Raw genomic sequence first — 17877 nt, forward strand, 5'->3', positions numbered from 1 at the left:
CCACCTGTGTAAGGCTCCATTCACACGTCCGCAAATGGGTCTGCATCCGTTCCGCAATTTTGCGTAACGGGTGCGGACCCATTTATTTTCTATGGGGACGGAATGGATGCACACAACACACAGTGTGCTGTCAGCATCCGCATTTGCGGAGCGCGCCCCGATCTTCAGGTCCGCAGCTCAGCAAAAGATAGAACATGTCCTATTCTTGTCCGCAGCTTGCGGACAAGAATAGGCATTTCTATAGGGGTGCCGGGCGGGTGTGTTGCGGATCCGCAATTTGCGGGTCCGCCATACACCACGGACGTGTGAATGGAGCCTTACACAAGGATTTCTTGTGGATTTTGATGGAGATTTGCTGCAGATTTCCTAAAATCTCATCCACTTTGTTGCTACTGTAAGGCCCCTTTCACACGGGCGAGTTTTCGGGTGCAATGCGTGAGGTGCCTGAATGCCGGATCCGGCATTTTTCCCCATAGGAATGTATTAGTGCCGGAACCGGCATTCAAAATACCAGCATGCGCAGACTGGTAAAAATGTGTGAAAAAAGATACAAGACGGATCCGTCTGTCCGCATGACAAGCGAAGAGACGGATCCGTTCTTGCAATGCATTTGTGAGACGGATCCGCATCCGGATGCGTCTCACAAATGCTTTCAGTCACATCCAAATCGACGGATCCGAAAGGCAGTTCCGACGATGGAACTGCTTGCCGGATCACACTGCTGCAAGTGTGAAAGTAGCCTAGAAACCAGCAGATTTGCCGCACACAAATCTGAGTCAGCAAATCCAGAGCTTACTGTAAGTAGGTAAGCCCCATGAAACTTTAGTTGTTTGAGACAGAAGGAAAACATTGGGGCAGGTTTACTAATCCTATAGATGCTGTAAACAGACAATCTGTCTAGACCTGCACCAAATTTATCACGGTAGCTTACGATATAGATGATACATGTGGTGTATGGCTTGAAACTGAGCAAGCTACACGCTGCGAATATCGCTAAAGTTAGTGCAATTTATGACAATGTTTAGGTGCAGTCATATTAGTAAATGTGGGACATAGTTTTATGGGGTATCTTTTTTAACTTACGGTACTTTATAGCATCAACATATTTCACTGCATTTTACAGGCATTATCATCACATGCTTTCTCCTGTATTTCTTTGGAGTATAGGAGGAAACTGGAGTACCCAGAGAACATAGAAACTCCAGACAGATGTTGTCCTAGGTCAGATTGGAACCTAGAACCCCAGCGATACAAGGCACCAGTGCTAATTACTGAGCCACCATGCCACTCGTATAGAAGACATAGATTATTCACATAGGAAACTGTTCGCCTGGTACCTGTTCTACTCATGGATCTGGCCAATAGCTCCATTTTTGGCTACGCTCCAATCTCGTCCTCTATCCTGTTGCATCCTGAGATTTCTCCTGGTAATGACTCTTGGCTCCATTACTGACTAAACTACTACTGCCCCACCATTGCGACCACCTTTGGGTTAAGGGTAAAGAATGGAGACATTTCTTAGACTCCGCACCCCAGTCTACCCAGTGCCAAACTGATTACGGCTGAGGCTAATTTTACACTAGCACTAAATCTTCCAGCAGGCTGATCAGACAGAGGACCAGCCTACTGGATTTCATTGTATCCAGCCTAGCCGGATACTACCTTTCCCCATTGGAGCCCACTGACTATAATGGGCCCGTCGGGCATTAGTGACAGGATTCAGCTGGACAAAAAATGGCATTGCTCTGGCCCTTTCTGGATTTGCTTGATACGATGTGTGATTGGCGGCTGAAGACATCTGTGTTGGTCCCATGTTCATATGTGCCCGCATCGCTGAGAAAAATGAAGTTTTAATATATGTAAATGAGCCTCTAGGAGCAACGGGGGCGTTTCCATTACCCCTAGAGGCTCTGCTCTCTCTGCAACTGCAAAACCCTTTGCAATTTGATTGGCAGGGCCAGGCATGATGATGTTTTCACTGCCTCGTCCGGTCAGTCAAAGTCAGCAGAGAGTCTAGGTGTAACAGTAACGCCCCCGTTGCTCCTAGAGGCTCATTTGCATATATGAAAACATCATTTTTTGAAATGCGGACACATATGAACATGGGACCAACACAGATTCCTTCAGCTGCCAGTGTCATAGGTACAAATAATTTCAAGAAAAAGCAATCTTTCATATGAAGCCAGTATGTAAAACAGAATTATTTACTTGACATTATGATAAACTGGAGGATCAGCAGAATAAACCTCTACAGGTAGACAATCACCAATAAAGTTAAAAACCCTAAATAATAAATGGTAAAGCTGAAGCATCATAAACTTACGACACAATACTACTAAGGGCTCATTCAGATGGCGGCAGTGTTTAGTGAATCCGCAAAACACAGATATCGGACGTGTGCGTTCCGCAATTTGAGGACTGCACATGGCCTCAACCATAATAAAAAATGCCTATTCTTGTCCGCGGACAAGAATAGGACATGCTCCATCTTTTCCGTGGAGCCGCGGAACGGAACCACGGATGCGGACAGCACACCGTGTGCTGTCTGCATCTTTTGCGAACCCATTGAAAAGAATGGGTCTGCACCCATTCCGCAAAATTGCGGAGCAAATCGGGACTCATTCTTACAGTCGTCTGAATGAGCCCTAAACAAAGACTTGGGTGAAGCTGTAGAGTTCCAACAATGGAAAATCCAGTTGTTCCAGTAAGACCATAAGAAAACGCTCCATAGAAGGCCGTACTGAGCTAGTAGAAAAGTGCGCTTAGCTGAAGAAGCCGACAGACAGGAGTATAAGGTTTCCTCAATCAATGCTCCCTGCAGCGCGAGCCATGTATGGATTTTCTCTTCCCTGGTCCTGTCCTCAGATTATAAACAATACAAGATCAATCCCCCCAAAGCTGAAACCAGGAGAGCAAAATTTAATTACACAGTAATATTGTGGATATGAAGTCTTATACTTCATCGTATAAAGACCAGCAACAAAAGATTTGATTTAATGTATGATGGGGGAGAGTTATCAAATGTGCAAATAACAGTGGAGAAGTTGCCCAAAGCAGCCAATCAGATTCCAGCTCTCATTTTTCAGTGACTTTTTGCCAAAGAAAATCAGCACCTTGATTGGTTGCGATTGGCTTTTCCTTACACTGGTTGCAATAGCTCGACCTCAATATGTAATGAACATGCCATGGCATATCAAGTAGACCATTGATAATCTATGCAGTTTAACAGGCCGCATTGTAAACCAGGCAGATTTGCCGTAAGGAATCTTTAATATAGTTAATGCAACAGGACAAAAAGTTGCAAATCTGGGATACGGCAGTGTACCCTACAAAGTATGAATCTGGTGGTGAATGCATGTTGGAGGTAGGTGACATCCCAACAGCTCTTACACTGTATGAGCTCACTAGCTATTTCAGTGTTAGTGTGTTCTGGTTGTAGCAAGTTATCCCCTACCCATAAGATAGATGATATTTATTAGATCGGTAGGGGTGCTATTGATCACGAGAACAGAGACCCCATACTCCTCAGGGCCCCCCAAAAAAACAGGGCGACAGGAACAGCATGCACACTGCTGCTTTATTCATCTTTATAGGAGTCCCAGAAACAGCCAAGTGCTGTTACTCTCCGAAAATCCCATAGAAAAGAATGGAGCAGAGGTTCGCATCCCCTCCGACATCTGTAGTTGAGGGAGAGTCTGGACACCCCATAAACATAAGGTGGTTGTCTAGTTCCATCATTCATGTAACATCATAAGACTATTCCAGCTATCAATATACAAGGATATCAGGGATGGAGAAATCCAAGCAGCCTGGTAGACGCCTAAAAATTAGTAGTGCTTACTGTTGACCACTTAAAAAGGTCAAGTTGGACCATGGCGTGATCGGACTCCTACAGTCTGTATTTTATCTGCATCTGATGTCTACAAACGAAGAATATTAGAAACTATCTAGTACTGGGATCGTAAAAAGAGGCATCTTTCCAAACACCAAAGTGGTGAAATCAACCTCTCTTCCAACTTATAAAAACGAATCCCTCAAAATGTTGGTAGGAGCTTCGATCTCATTGTTATATTTTGTATATGTGCTCATATCTAGGCTTAGAGGTAATGGGATATTTAAAAACAGTAATTCCAGGCAAAAAGTCAATGCTTTGGCCAAAGTCATGGAGCTATAAATACTCCCATCTGAATGGTGCCATTGCGGAGATCTCCAGCTGTCTCCTACTAGGCCTCAGCTGAAACCTGAGCTGCCATAACAAGAGAGTGGTGCTGTCCTGCGTCACCTCATAGTCAGTATAAGAAATGCATGTCTCCTGCAGGACACTAACAAGACACCACTCATGATGCGGCTTGGATAAAGTTAAGATGTAAATTTACCTCAGGTTGATGTCTCTCAGGCTCCATGACGTATCATTTCTAACTCCACTCTACTTAGTTCTGTGCGACTAGCCATTGACATGCATGTATTGAGAGGTAATGGCTATACTGCTGACTAATTTACCGACCTTCGGGTCATGGAGCCACGGAGATAGCCACTTGAAGCTACAATGTGGTAAAAGCAGAGTAACAGGAAATGAAAGGGAGCAGAAAGCCTGAATGATGTAAAAGTAGGGAACACATAAAAATACCAAGTGATGGCTGATTTTTCATTTTTTAATGGAGCGTTCCTAGGCTGGCCACTTGCTTAACCTCAAAAAGGAGAATACACTAGACCCGTGACGGTTAACCAATGGCACTCCAGCTGTGGTAGATGTGTGTACACTTGTTTGGCTGTTCTTAGAACTCCATAGAAATTAATGGAGCATGCTGGGAGTCGTAGTTTCACCACAGCTGGAGTGCTGGAGGTTAGCCATCACTGCACTAGACCATGCCCACAACTCCGCAAAACCACATCCCTAGTAAGAGAGAAAAAAAAAAAAGGAGGGGGAGACCTTAAGGTGAGCTGTGCGCCAGCTCGGAGTGATTTTCTCACCCTCAGTCACCGAGTGACATGTCCGCCGGCTCTAGTCACTTGAGGTGAGAGAAGCCTCAGTCTGTAACTGTAGCGCACGCTCAGACAGTGCAATGGAGCCACAGAAAAGGAAGACACCCCAGCGTCTGCCCAGGGAGGAGGACAGGGAGCCAGGAAACCAGACCGTCAAGCCTAAAGCTGGACGTCTGGCCACCGGAAGTGGTCCTTTAACAGATATTCACACCACAGGACAACTTACATAGTTGTAGGGCATGTCGAATTCTTTCTTAATCATTTCTACTTAAAGGGCACCTGTCACCGGGATTTTGTGTATAGAGCTGAGGACATGGGTTACTAGATGGCCGCTAGCACATCCGCAATACCCAGTCCCCATAGCTCTGTGTGCTTTTATTGTGTAAAAAAACCGATTTGATACATATGCAAATTAATCTGAGTTGAGTCCTGTCCCTGACTCATCTCACATACAGGACTCATCTCAGGTTAATTTGCATATGTATCAAATCGTTTTTTTTACAGTGGTGATCTAGTAACCCATGTTCTACGCTCTATACACAAAATCCCGGTGACAGGTTCCCTTTAATACATGTAATTTTTTTGTACAGAAAGCCGTAAACTTCCCGTGATACAGGGTTTAGGAATGCTATTAATGTCAAACTTCACAAGAGACAACGAGGTGGAATAAACTAGTCCGTGCCTTATTACTGCTATTTATGGGTGTATGAATACCACTTAATACCTGCTTATTGCCACGTAAATTACATTAGACAGAAAAATGGGATGGTCTGTCCGACTTCAAAGAAATGGAACAATTCCAAGTCCGAACCGCAGAGCTCACGTTTCAAAGTTATAATTGTTGAAATAAGAGCAGACACATTTTACTTAACGCCATATCCATAAAAAAAAAAAAAAAAAGAGCTCTTATGGTTTCCTTCCTATGCATATTCCCATTTCTTACCTATTTATTTTTTTCATCGTCTGATAAATGACTAAAAACACTTGTAAGGCCGGGTTCCATCACCGTTTAGGTTTCTGATCTTCTGATCCGTCAGAAGAACAGAAAATAAGAAAAAAGGATTTATTATTATTATTATTATTATTTCGTTTTTTCTTATTTTCTGTTCTTCTGACAGATCGGAAGAATGGAAAACTTAACGGTGATGGGAACCTGCCCTAATCATAAAATAATAGTGGAATATTTCCAGCAGCATTGGGCAATTAACTGGATTAGGCAACACGTGACATCAAGACAATACACGGAATTGAGAATAATTATATGTCAGGGCATCAATTATGATTCAGTTGCACATTGCACTCTGTATTGGTTGATTGCACTCTGGATTTATCTGTTACCCCTAGGTGTCATCTGTGTACTGTGCACTAGTTAACAGCAGCACACAATGCCTGGCAGCAGCAGCAAAAGCAAATCACAAATTAGAGTACATACAGAGACACAACACATCTGTATATAAGCATGGATGTGGTACAGTTTTGGATACCACAAATGTAGGTAAGATACAGTAGCTAGATTAATAAATACATACGAAGATCGCTAAAGATTATGTAAAAGGTTAAAGGTATTTTCCAGGAGTACAATATTGATGACCTATCCCTAGGATAGGTCGTCAATATCTAATTGGTGGGGGCCCGATTCCTGCTGATCAGCTGTTTGAAGAGGTCACGGTGCTTCGGGGAGCACTGCAGCCTCTTCACAGAATACCAAAGACAGCGCTGTCCATAGTATAATGGCTGCACTTGGTACTGCAGCTCACTTGAATGGGACTGAGCTTCGCATAGTCCATGTGACTGATGAATGTGGCATCATTGGCCTAGGAGGCCCTAACGCTCACTGGTGCAGCTGATCAGATATTGATCACCTATCTTGTGGATAGGTCATCAACATTGTGTTCCCAGAAAACCCCTTTAAGTGCCTATAATATTATTATGCGTGAGTCTATTATGCTACATAGCCTTAGAAACTCCTCTAAATACCCAGGTAATCACTAATCGGTCATCCTGCAAGTACTCAGTCAGTGCTACCCGACGTCTTATTACAGAGGTTTAATGCACATGGCTTGTATAGATCCAATAAACGGTACCCCCTGCTCTATGGGCCCTTACTCTACATTGAAGTGTCTGTGTATTCTTTTTCTAATAGATTCGTATAGATGCCAGATTACATAGGTCTCCCTCCATTACAGCAAGGGTCACAGAGACACCAAAGAGCAACAGAGTTCCATTTGCATAATGAGCAATGTAGCAGGGGTCTCACCTGAGTTTGGAACAGACAGTTTGGTCCTCATGTACGGAAGGGGTGTCACATTCGCTCCTGCAAAAAAAAAAAAGCACAAATATAATTAAGTCTACCCTAATAATCTAAAATACTTGTGTGGCTAATAAATTTACTCCCCCACACAACAAGAAGCATTTCCTCTAAAATGAAAAAGTCGATCAGTTTTCCTATTAGGGTTCAGCTACATGGTGATTTTGGAAACGACACGTTTTGCGCAACTTGCAGGTTTGCCGCGATCCTACAATCGCAGAAAAAATATATATATAACAACACCACTGCTGGTTATTTATGATTCTGGGATTGCAGTATTTTCAGACGTTTCTGTTATATTCGCTATTGGTAAAACCAGGTGAAGCTGAAATATGAAGTTATTGCAGCTCTCATCACTTAAAAAGGTTCTCCAGGCTTTTAACATTGATGACCCATCCTCAGGATAGGTCATCAATATCAGATCGACGGGGGTCCGACACACGGCACCCCCGCTGATCAGCTGTACGAAGAAAAGGCGCATGCAGTACGCACGTGCCGTCTCCTTTCTGTCTTCCTGATCGCTGCTGCTATGTCTATGGCAAGTCCGCTTCTTACTATTTATGACTAGTGTTGAGCGAACTTCTGTTTTAAGTTCGGCGTCTAAAGTTCGGCTTCCGGTTAGCGGAGAATCCCGATATGGATTCCAAATTCCGTTGTGGTCCGTGGTAGCGGAATCAATAATCGGCCATTATTGATTCCGCTACCACGGACCACAACGGAATTTGGAATCCATATCGGGATTCTCCGCTAACCGTAAGCCGAACTTTAGACGCCGAACATAAAACAGAAGTTCGCTCAACACTATTTATGACCTATCCTCATTGTTGGAGATCCGACACCCCCGCTGATCAGCTGAAGATAAAGCATCAGCCATATGAGCGCTGCCTTCTCTTCTCTGTTTACCTGCTCGCTGTGGCAATTGCAGTGGTGAGCGATGAAATTACAAGTATGGTGTCCCCATTCACTTCTGTGAGCCGGCCGTCTGTTCAAGTGTATGGAAAGGAGCCGTCTAATAGAGGTGAATGGGGACACCATACTTGTAATTACACTGCTCACCACTGCAACCGCTGAGGCAATCAGAGCAGAGAAGGCAGTAGTCGTACGGTCGCTGCTTTCTCTTCAAACAGCTGATCGGCAGGGGTACCAGGAGTCGGACCCCCGCCGATCTCATATTGATGGTGTATCCTGAGGATAGGTCATCAATAGTAAAAAGGTGACAACCCCTTTAACAGAAAGCAGCTTATGTTCTGGTGGACCTAGACTGGCTATTCATTTGAATGGTTTTCATGTAATACCACATTTCCACTGTAGAGGTCACTGCAGTTTGAACAGGTGATGACAGCTGATAGCCTGGGATTTATGAAGTTATACCTGCAATGATCAGCTGATAAGATTAGCTTTATTTGCCAAAGGGTTCTCTCTTGATATCCGATTTAAGCCCACACAGGTTAGTTTGCGAGTGCTCAAAGCTGCACTGAAATACACCGTCCGGACTGCTGTGCTAACATAATTGAGAGGACATTGTATTTCAGAGCAACTTTAAAAGCGAGGAAAAGGGGCGGTAGAAAAAAAATCTAGCATTCTCGACTCCTTATCTACAGTACTATTACATCACAGCAGATAATAGTCCAAAATTGTGGTTTCCATCTAAATTTTGGTGCACGTTGGAAGATCGGTGCCCCAGAAGCTAAGGGCTACGTATTTCGTGGATTTCTGTTGTAATGCACGGTGGCTTTCTGGCATATGTCACGTTAAATTTGTCAGTCATGAAGGCCACACCCCCACTCTTTTTTTTTTTTAGAAAAGTGGGGAGTGCAACAAAAAACAGCAAACAGTTGCTGCCATTTTACACTGCTGTTGCCACTTTTCTAAAGTCGGCATGGGACATTGGTTTTCTGTCAAAGGGGACTTAAAAAATAAATTCACCCCAAAGTATAGTAGAACTTTTTTTTATTGGAATAATTGTGCTTTATTTAAATTTTTTATGTTGTGTTTTACATGAATTACTGAATTTGTTATTTGTGCCTTGATTTTGTTCCTTGGACAAAAACCAGGAGACGTGAGACAGAACGATGCCGGATTTCACCTTTATTTTTCCTTACTTGCCCCCTCAACAATTAATAATGACTTTCACATCCGCAAACATTATTCTAGATTTTGTAAAATGTCATTTAACTGCTAAAAATAAATGTGAAAGTCTGAAGAAGCGTTTGACTGCTAAAAACAGGAAGACTGCTGGGACACGTACAAGTCTGAGTCCGTGTCATGCAGTAGGGTAGAGAGAATGAGTGCCGTACAGTACAGCTACAGGCATGTTTGCCATAGGTCATCATATTCCTGCAAGTCATCATAGATAATAGAACGGTGGACTTTATACAGAATGTCCACCCATTAACACTCGGTTATCTCGAGGTCCCAAATTCTGTGCCAATTAATTTCTTATTATATCTTTATAGCAGTGAGAACAGTTTTGTAATAGAGATGAATAGGCAAGAATCTGGCCCTATCAAGAAGGTGAGGGCAGAGGAGCACAGGTGCACAGAGAGGTTTGGGCCCGCCCTTGATGCACTTAACTGCGCATTTGCATATGTATTACAATTACTTTTTCCTCCAGAACGAAGCAGTGGATCACTACTGTAAGTGAAAGGTATCATTACATTCAGCTGATCTAGCCCTACACGGCATTGTGCCTGTTCTAATAACACTAAATTCCCTAGTGACAGATTCCTTTAAGCGCTCATGCAGCGACCGGGTCCGCAGGGGCAACACTTGAGGCACGGTGGACCGATGGGGGTAGTAGTTAATTTACTCATGGTTAGCGGAGCCTCCCTGGGCCGGCGTGCAGTGATGGGAAGGATGGCACCAGTTCCTTCGGGGCACTCTGTTTGTCCAGGGAATCCTGCCAGATAGTGTTTGAGGTGCTCCGATTGGAATGGGTTTTTTGTTAAGGTGCCTTGGTGGCAGGGTCCCTGGTGTTCGTGAAGCCAGCACCGTTAGGTGCAAAAGAAAACTAATAAACTGAGTCCAGACCTTGTGTGAAGTTCAGCAACAGCTTTACTTTGGATAGACGTTTCCCCAACGATTTACAGACTTTATCTTGGCTCCAGCAGGCGTTAGCATTAACTCTGAAAGGCAAACAAACTCAACTCTGCTACATCTGTTGCTCTTTGGCTCTGCTGTACTGACAGGCTCAAAGGGAATCTTTGCTTTCTGCTTTAGGCTGCAACTTCTCTCCCTGTAGTCTGTAGCTTAATCCAGGGAACTTTTCCTCCTGGCTTCAGAGGCTCCAAGCTGTGGCCTCCACATCCAGCAGAGCTGAAGGTGCTCTAACTGGCTTAGGCAGGACACGTCTAGCAGGGACGTGGACCTGCTTCCTCCCTTGGAAGGGGGTGAGCTGAACTGCCCCTAGCTAACTAAACTCCTCCTCTCATTAGAGAGGGCGTGTAGAATGGAAAGAAGGGTTCCATCCACTGCAAAATTAGCACTGCCATGTTTGCTGCCACCTTCTGGTGAACCAGGTACATTACATGTTAACGCAAAAGCTGCAAAATAGGAAATACACATTATACAGGACCTGGAAATAAATACATAGGATGGCACTATATTAATCCATTAAAGATAGTAGCAGGATGCAGCAGTGGTAATGGCACTCTGGGTCATTACACTCATGCACACGATCGTATGTAGTTTGCAGTCTGCAAAAGACGGATCAGCAAAAAAATATGGATGACGTCCGAGTGCATTTCGTATTTTGCGGAACAGAACAGCTGGCCCCTAATAGAACAGTCCTATCCTTGTCCGTAATGCAGAAAATATTATAGGACATGTTCTATTTCTTTGCAGAACGGATATATGGACATATGGAATGCACATGTAATGTCCCGGAGTCCCATTACCACCTCCTATGTACCCCCACTATCTTGGCTGGTGCATCTTTTGTCATATATATATTTAATGTCATTTCCTACAATGTATGTATTCATTACCTTGCAAATGTTATGTTAACATGTAATGTGCCTGGTTCACCAGCGGGTGGCAGCAAATCTGAGCAGAGATAGTTTCTCTGGAGAGGAACCTTCTAGGTTCCTTCCAGCCCTCTTTAGAGAGGGAGGAGTTAGTTAGTAAGTAAGTGCAGTCTCGCCTACCCTCCTTAGGGAGAGGTTGTGTGTCGGCTAGCTCTGCTAGGGCTTCAGGCCCTGCCTGCGATATCTACATGGTTGCTTGTCCCCTTCTGGGCTTGCATTTCCTTCATCCAAGCTGAAGCTAGAGCTTAAGGTACTCCAAAGCCAGGACAAGAAGTTCCTAGGATTATAGTAAGAGACAGACTACAGAAAGCTAAACTAAGTTCCAGCAGAAGAGGAAGAGTTCCTATTTACTCCAGGTAGCATAGCCGAGATTGTTGCAGAGAACTATTTCCCTGCCAGATTAAGCCAATACCTGCTGATGACCAATATACCAGCTGATGACCAATATACCAGCTCGCCCGCCACCATGTCCTGATGCACACTGTGTCAGAACATAGTAGGTGGAGACACGCACTATGACCTGACGCTGTGTGCATCAGGTCACGGTGGAGACCATGTCAGACCTGCAGAGTAGCATGTGTCTGATCAGGAGCGGTAGATGATTTCTTTAAATTATAGCACTGAGCATGGGGGTCTGATCTAAGCATGGGGGTCTGAGCAATGATGGGGGGGTCTGATCTGAGGAGGGGGGGGGGGGGGGGGGGGAGTCTGATCTGAGCATTGGGGGGGTGTCTTATTTTAGGGGTCTGATTTGGAGTCCTGATGAGGATTGGGGATCTTATCTTAGGTCAGATGAGCATTGGGGGTCTGATGAAAAATAATATTTTTCTTTTCTTCTCAGCAAATGAAAAATAATAATAAAAAAAAAAATCTGATGGAATTTTTTTTTATAGATATTGTGACAGAGCAAGGGGTTTTGTTTGGGAAGGCAGCTATTTTCCTCCCAACATGGGCGGTTGGGCTGATTTTCAGCCAGGTGAGATCAAATACCGGACCCGAGTTTAAGTGCCGTTCCAGGTTTTGGCAGCACCTGGCTGTCCTTTAAATAGGCAGCTGGGCTCAGCAGCTGAGTCTCAGTTTTGGGATCTGAGGCATGGTGCTGTGCTGGAAGATTGAGAACCGCATGAGGGCTTCATACTGGGAAACAGGCCCCCTAAAGCCTGCTGTGGACTGCCGGGGATAAAACGGCTATCAAGGTGATGTGTCTGTTCTATGGACTTTTTCATTGTATGAATTAAGACGAAGACTGTAATGAGTTGTTTTTCTTTTGCCTTTTTGTGAATAAACAATGACATTTTGATTTACGAACTTGTCTTGCCTCTGTACTGCGTCCGCTTACCCTGCCTACCAGAGCAAATCCTCACAATATAATATATCATAGAATACAAATAAAAGAGAAAAATAGAAACACTTTAAACTAAAAAACAGTTGCCACAGTCGCCCTTTCACAAAAAACTATACATATGATATATATCAAAATGACTGACAAAAGGAATAAGGAAATTTTTCGCACAGATTTCGCCAAATGAAACTGAAAACCCTAAAAAAAAAAACACATTCATAACAAGCCCCTTCTGTCTTATAATAAATGTGGCAAAAATTATTTTGGTAGCCCAACAAATAAAAAAGTTAGGGGCCGTTAATCTGCCCTGTGGGCTAAATTCTAAAAAAGTATCCGGTGATTAAGGCTTTTTTAGGCATGGGCATTAAAGGGTTAAATATATCACTGGGGTTGGATTAGTGGGATTTATGGGGTGTTAGCAGATTTTTTTTTTTATGAGGAAACTGAAAATGGATGATTTTAAAACCTGGCACCCGAGCTTTGAACTCTGAGGTAGATTGCTGGCGCTGCTGTGACTGGTTATGTACGAGACGTCTACAGACATCGAATACGCTGTAGAGCGGGGGGCAGGAACCTTCGGAATGCCAATTGTTGGAAAATTACAACTCCCAGCATGCACACTTGCTCAGCTGTTCTCAGACCTCTCACAGCAATGAACTGAGCATGTTGGGAGTTGTAGTTTCACAACAGCTCAGCTCTGCGTGCTGGAGGATGCTGACCCCTACTGTAGACAGTCCATGTACCATATAAACATGTTCCAACTTGTACCCATGTCCCTTGAGATCAGAGCTCAGGCACAGAAGAAGTCATGCATAAAAATGACTGCAGACAAGAAAGAATCGGCGTCATAGATATCAACCAATTACATCACTGCTGTCAGCTCCTAACATGCAAGATAGAATCTGATTGGCTTATTTGGTCAGCTGTGATATTTACTTAGGTATTCCCGTTTTAATTATTGCGTTTATTATGTAGAGAATAGGATGTCAAACTATTTTATAATTTACATCTATTTACAATTTTGCTCACAGACCTTTATTATATCGGTGCATTTACCTCTCCCTAAAGAAAATAAAATGGTACAGTCCATTTTAGTCCTGTAAAATGCATCCATAGGAGAGCTAGATAGGACTAAACATGGCATCAGGCATGTGAGCCATCATGTGACCCTAAAAAGTATCATGTGACCTGGCGTGATTAAAGGGATTGTCCCACGAAAAGTATTCCAGTTTTCAAACCAGCACCTGAATACTTTTGTAATTGTATGTAATAAAAAATTTAGCATAGCCACTCAGTTATTCAATAAAATATCTATATAGCACCACCGGCAGTTTTTTTTTCTTCTTATATCTTTGTCCTGCTCACTGAGATGGCCGCACATGCTCAGTTTTATTCTTCAACTGCCCCCTGAGATGTGATAGGGAGAGCCTGGACACGCCCCCTGAGCTGCAGCAGAAGAGACACTCCCCCTGAACGGTCAGCTTGATATAAATCTAGCAGAGTAATGGATGGGGAGATCTCTGGATCCATGTGAGGTACAGGGCTGGTTCTAGCTTTGTTAGAAAGAGATGGTCATGTAGTAGATGATGCCTCATTTTAATTTTTTACATTATGCAGCTTCCCACTTATGTGTGTACAAGTGGTCCCCTTAAATTTCTGTATAATTATTCCGATTTAATGTATTGTATTTCCTAATATTAGGCTGGCATTGTCATTACATCTATTCGCCCCTGGGTGGTGCTGGTGCCACATATTATATATAGCTTGAGGTTTGCTGACTTAGAGGAGAGTAAGAGAGTAAGAGGAAGTGGAAGGAAGTAGTTCAAGTTGAGAGAGAAGGAAGTGTATGGAGGAGCAAAGCAGGCTCAGTCCAAAATGTAGCTGCCTTTCTTTCCTCTGGGCCCTGATCAAGCCTGGAGAGGACAAATCAAGAGGTTACTGCAGCCCAGCACAAGACAGTAAGTCTAAGTATTTAATATAAAGCAAGTCTAGTGAAGATTAGAGCCGAGTCTAGCCAAGGGACTTCAAAAGCTCCAGTGACCGGGAGGAACTTAAAGGGATTCTGTCATGAGATTTTACCCCTATAACCTAAACATATACTCATGTCCGAAGTAATAAGAATAATCCTAAACTGGCCTTATTAAACTTCACTGTGGCTCTATTTGCCCAAAAAACAGGTTTTTATAACCTGTCAATCACCTCACTTAAGGTGCCCAAGGGGAGGTCCGTTAATACAGGGTGCCCAGCCGCACCCCTCGCCGTCCGGTGCCCAGCGCCGCCTTCGCTGTCTTCTGCACCGCCTTCTACAGCTCAGCGCAGCCTCCGCAATCCTACCCGTCCCTCTGCCAGATCCTGCGCACTAGGCTCAGCCAGATGCGCTGCAGTCTCCTGGCAGCGGCGTCGTTGAGCGAAGTGCGCATGCGCATCAGGCCGGCGCATCCGCACATTAATGTGTGAGGACCCAGCACATGTACTGTATGTCATGTAACACCGCTTACTTAACATCATGGTGTAAAGAGTATCACACAATTGATGCCATGTTTCAGCTGGTCATAGATGCATTACAAAGGATTGATACATGGGCCATACCAATCTTCTGCATATGGGGCTCAACTGCCTGATATAAAAAAGGTATGTATACAGAATTTTAAATACGTGTATATTAGAAAATTGGATGATTTCCTATTATATAAATGAATAAAAAAATATATAAAAAAAATACCCCTTTAAGTCCACTCTTTTCATGCATGAGCAGGGGCATATTATGGAATATATCCCTTCTCTTCAATACATATTAATATTATACATGGAAAACCCATTTAAAATGTGTCAGAAGCTCTTTGAACTAATTCCAGCGCAAGAAAATAAGATTTTGTATATGCAGAGATGAACTTTACTTAATGAATATTATTGATGTCCAATACGGTTTGTTCCAGAAAGGGCTATTTTGGTGCATAATGTGTCGCCTTCACTTCCATTTCATAGCTAGTTCTCTAAATATGGATGGGAGAAGAATGCAATTAGAACAAATTCATGATCTTTTAGAATAATGCCACGTTCCATGCGCCATCATTCTAATGCAGGCAGGGGCAGACCGGGAACTGAAAGTGGCCCTGGAAAAAATAAATAAATAAAAGTTGTCCTATGTTGTAGGGGCGTTCAAATTGACGGAAGGTGGGCCAAAACATGTACTCGGATGGCGGCCGTGAGGAGGGCTTGAGTGGCCCCCTAGGCATCCTGCCACCTGGAAATTTCCCAGTAAGGTCTATGGCCAGTCCACCCCTGAATGCAGGATGCACAAGCAGATTGTGTTCCCTACACTGACAGCACGGGCACAGCCTCGTAATGCTATCGTACTTCTCTTTGTATTTGCATCAGGAAACAAGAGTATGCATGAGTAAATGATATGCTAGCCATAAAGAGTCATTCTTGGATTTTTTATTTTTTTTTCCCTACAGAATTGGTGCTGAATGTCCAATGTCATCTTCTGGCTCTCAGACTGAAATAAGAAGGGAGCAGTAGCACATACTGCAGATAGATTCTCCGCTTCGGGGCTAAAGTGAGACTGAAGCGTACATCTGTCTGCGGTCGTTTTACACTTGCTTTAATTCCGAATCCAGTTGCCATGGGAACAGTCTGGGGACTATGTTAAATGGAATGAAACGCGCTGCTGTAAGTATAGGATGATACGCATCTTGGTGGCCATTTACAGTAAGAGCCCAAAGACTGTGGTTGCACCTTGTGGAGTCATTGATATATAGACCTGTGATGGCTAACCCCCGGCACACCAGCTGTGGTAAAACTACGATTCCCAAGATGCACACTTGCTTGGCTGTTCTATGCTGGGGATAAAATGAAGATAAAATTGAGGATAAAGCATGTATCTCATCCCCTAACACTGAGTCTCAGGATAGGTCATCAGTATCTCATCAGTGGGGGGTCCGACTCCCAGCACACTCGCCGATTATCTGTTTGAAGAGGCCATGTGCTCCAGTGAGCGCCATGGCCTCCTTGTTGCTTACCTAGCACAGTGCCATCCATTGGATAGTGGCTGTGCCTGGTATTGCAGCTCAGCCCCATTCACTTGAATGGGACCCAGCTATGCCTAGGCCATGTGACTGATGAACATGACATCACTGGAGTCCAACCCCCGCCAATCCGATGTTAATGACCTATCCTGAGTATAGGTCATCGGTATTAAACTCTTGGAAAACCCTTTTAAATGTCATTTTATGGAACAGCCAATAACTGCTCAGATAAAATTTTATTTTGCCAAATTAAAGAGGCACGGCTAACCAGAAACTTGACTGGTATATAACTGGTTTCTGAATGCTGTTTCTCATAGTAAATGGGATCAGACTGGACAGACTGACCTCATTCGTTTTAGGACAGGTTTGCACTCTATTATTCTGATTGCGATGGTTGTGTACATGGACTTTTAGATTGGAACGTTTCCTTTTTAACATTATTCGGAGTTTGACTCTGGAAGACAACTTAATCCTTTGCAGATGACCTAAAAGGAAGTTATTCTGATCGCCTGATTGGAGTTGGAAAGAATCTTTTTCCCTTAAAATAAGGAAAAATTTGCTTCTACCTCATGAGGGTTTTTTGCCTTCCTCCGGATCATCTTTTCAGCATAAGAGGCTGAACTGGATGGACAGATGTCTTTTGAAGCCTTATAAAACTATGTTACTACGTTAAAATGATGCTGGTCACAAGCAAGGTAACGGGCTGTCTGAAAACACCCCTTTTTAATATGGGACTCCATTAATTGTCTATACCATTGGTCCCCAAACAGTGGCTTGGGGACCCACATGTGGCTCGCGACCCCCTGCTGTGTGGCTCGCCATGGTAGTCCTGAATTATGACCATATGCACTGGCAATTGAAATTTTTGCAGACCTTTCCTAGATTTACCACCAAACAGTGCCAATTTGGATGATATAATACTAGTGTTCGCCCTAAAAAATGTTATCAGCAAATGTTTGCAATTTCATGTTTTTTGTTACTCCACATTTACTACTTGGAACTGAATTCGAGTTCGGGAAATGTTTTTTTACAGCATACATCAATTTCTGAAAGTTATTATGCGAAGTCTCGCGAGACGTCGCAAAGTAATAACTTCAGCTCATCGGAGCCAATACATAATAATACTGTACAGAGCGCTCGCCCCGTACAGTATTGAAACAAAGTTTTATGCAAATCGACTTAAGAGGTTTC

At 43.5% G+C, this 17877-nt stretch overlaps 1 protein-coding gene across 4 annotated transcripts in view; it reads right to left on the reverse strand.

Moving 5' to 3' along the window:
* FAM13C (family with sequence similarity 13 member C) overlaps positions 1–17877 on the reverse strand; it is a 187337-nt gene that overhangs the window by 152445 nt on the left and 17015 nt on the right. For all 4 annotated transcript variants that reach the window (XM_040438223.1, XM_040438222.1, XM_040438224.1 and 1 more), the window contains exon 2: positions 7241–7297. In XM_040438223.1, coding sequence (XP_040294157.1) covers positions 7241–7297 — 57 coding nt within the window. The remainder of the gene's footprint in view (positions 1–7240; positions 7298–17877) is intronic.

The sequence above is a fragment of the Bufo bufo genome, chromosome 6, assembly GCF_905171765.1.
Source record: "Bufo bufo chromosome 6, aBufBuf1.1, whole genome shotgun sequence".
Lineage (NCBI taxonomy): Eukaryota > Metazoa > Chordata > Amphibia > Anura > Bufonidae > Bufo > Bufo bufo.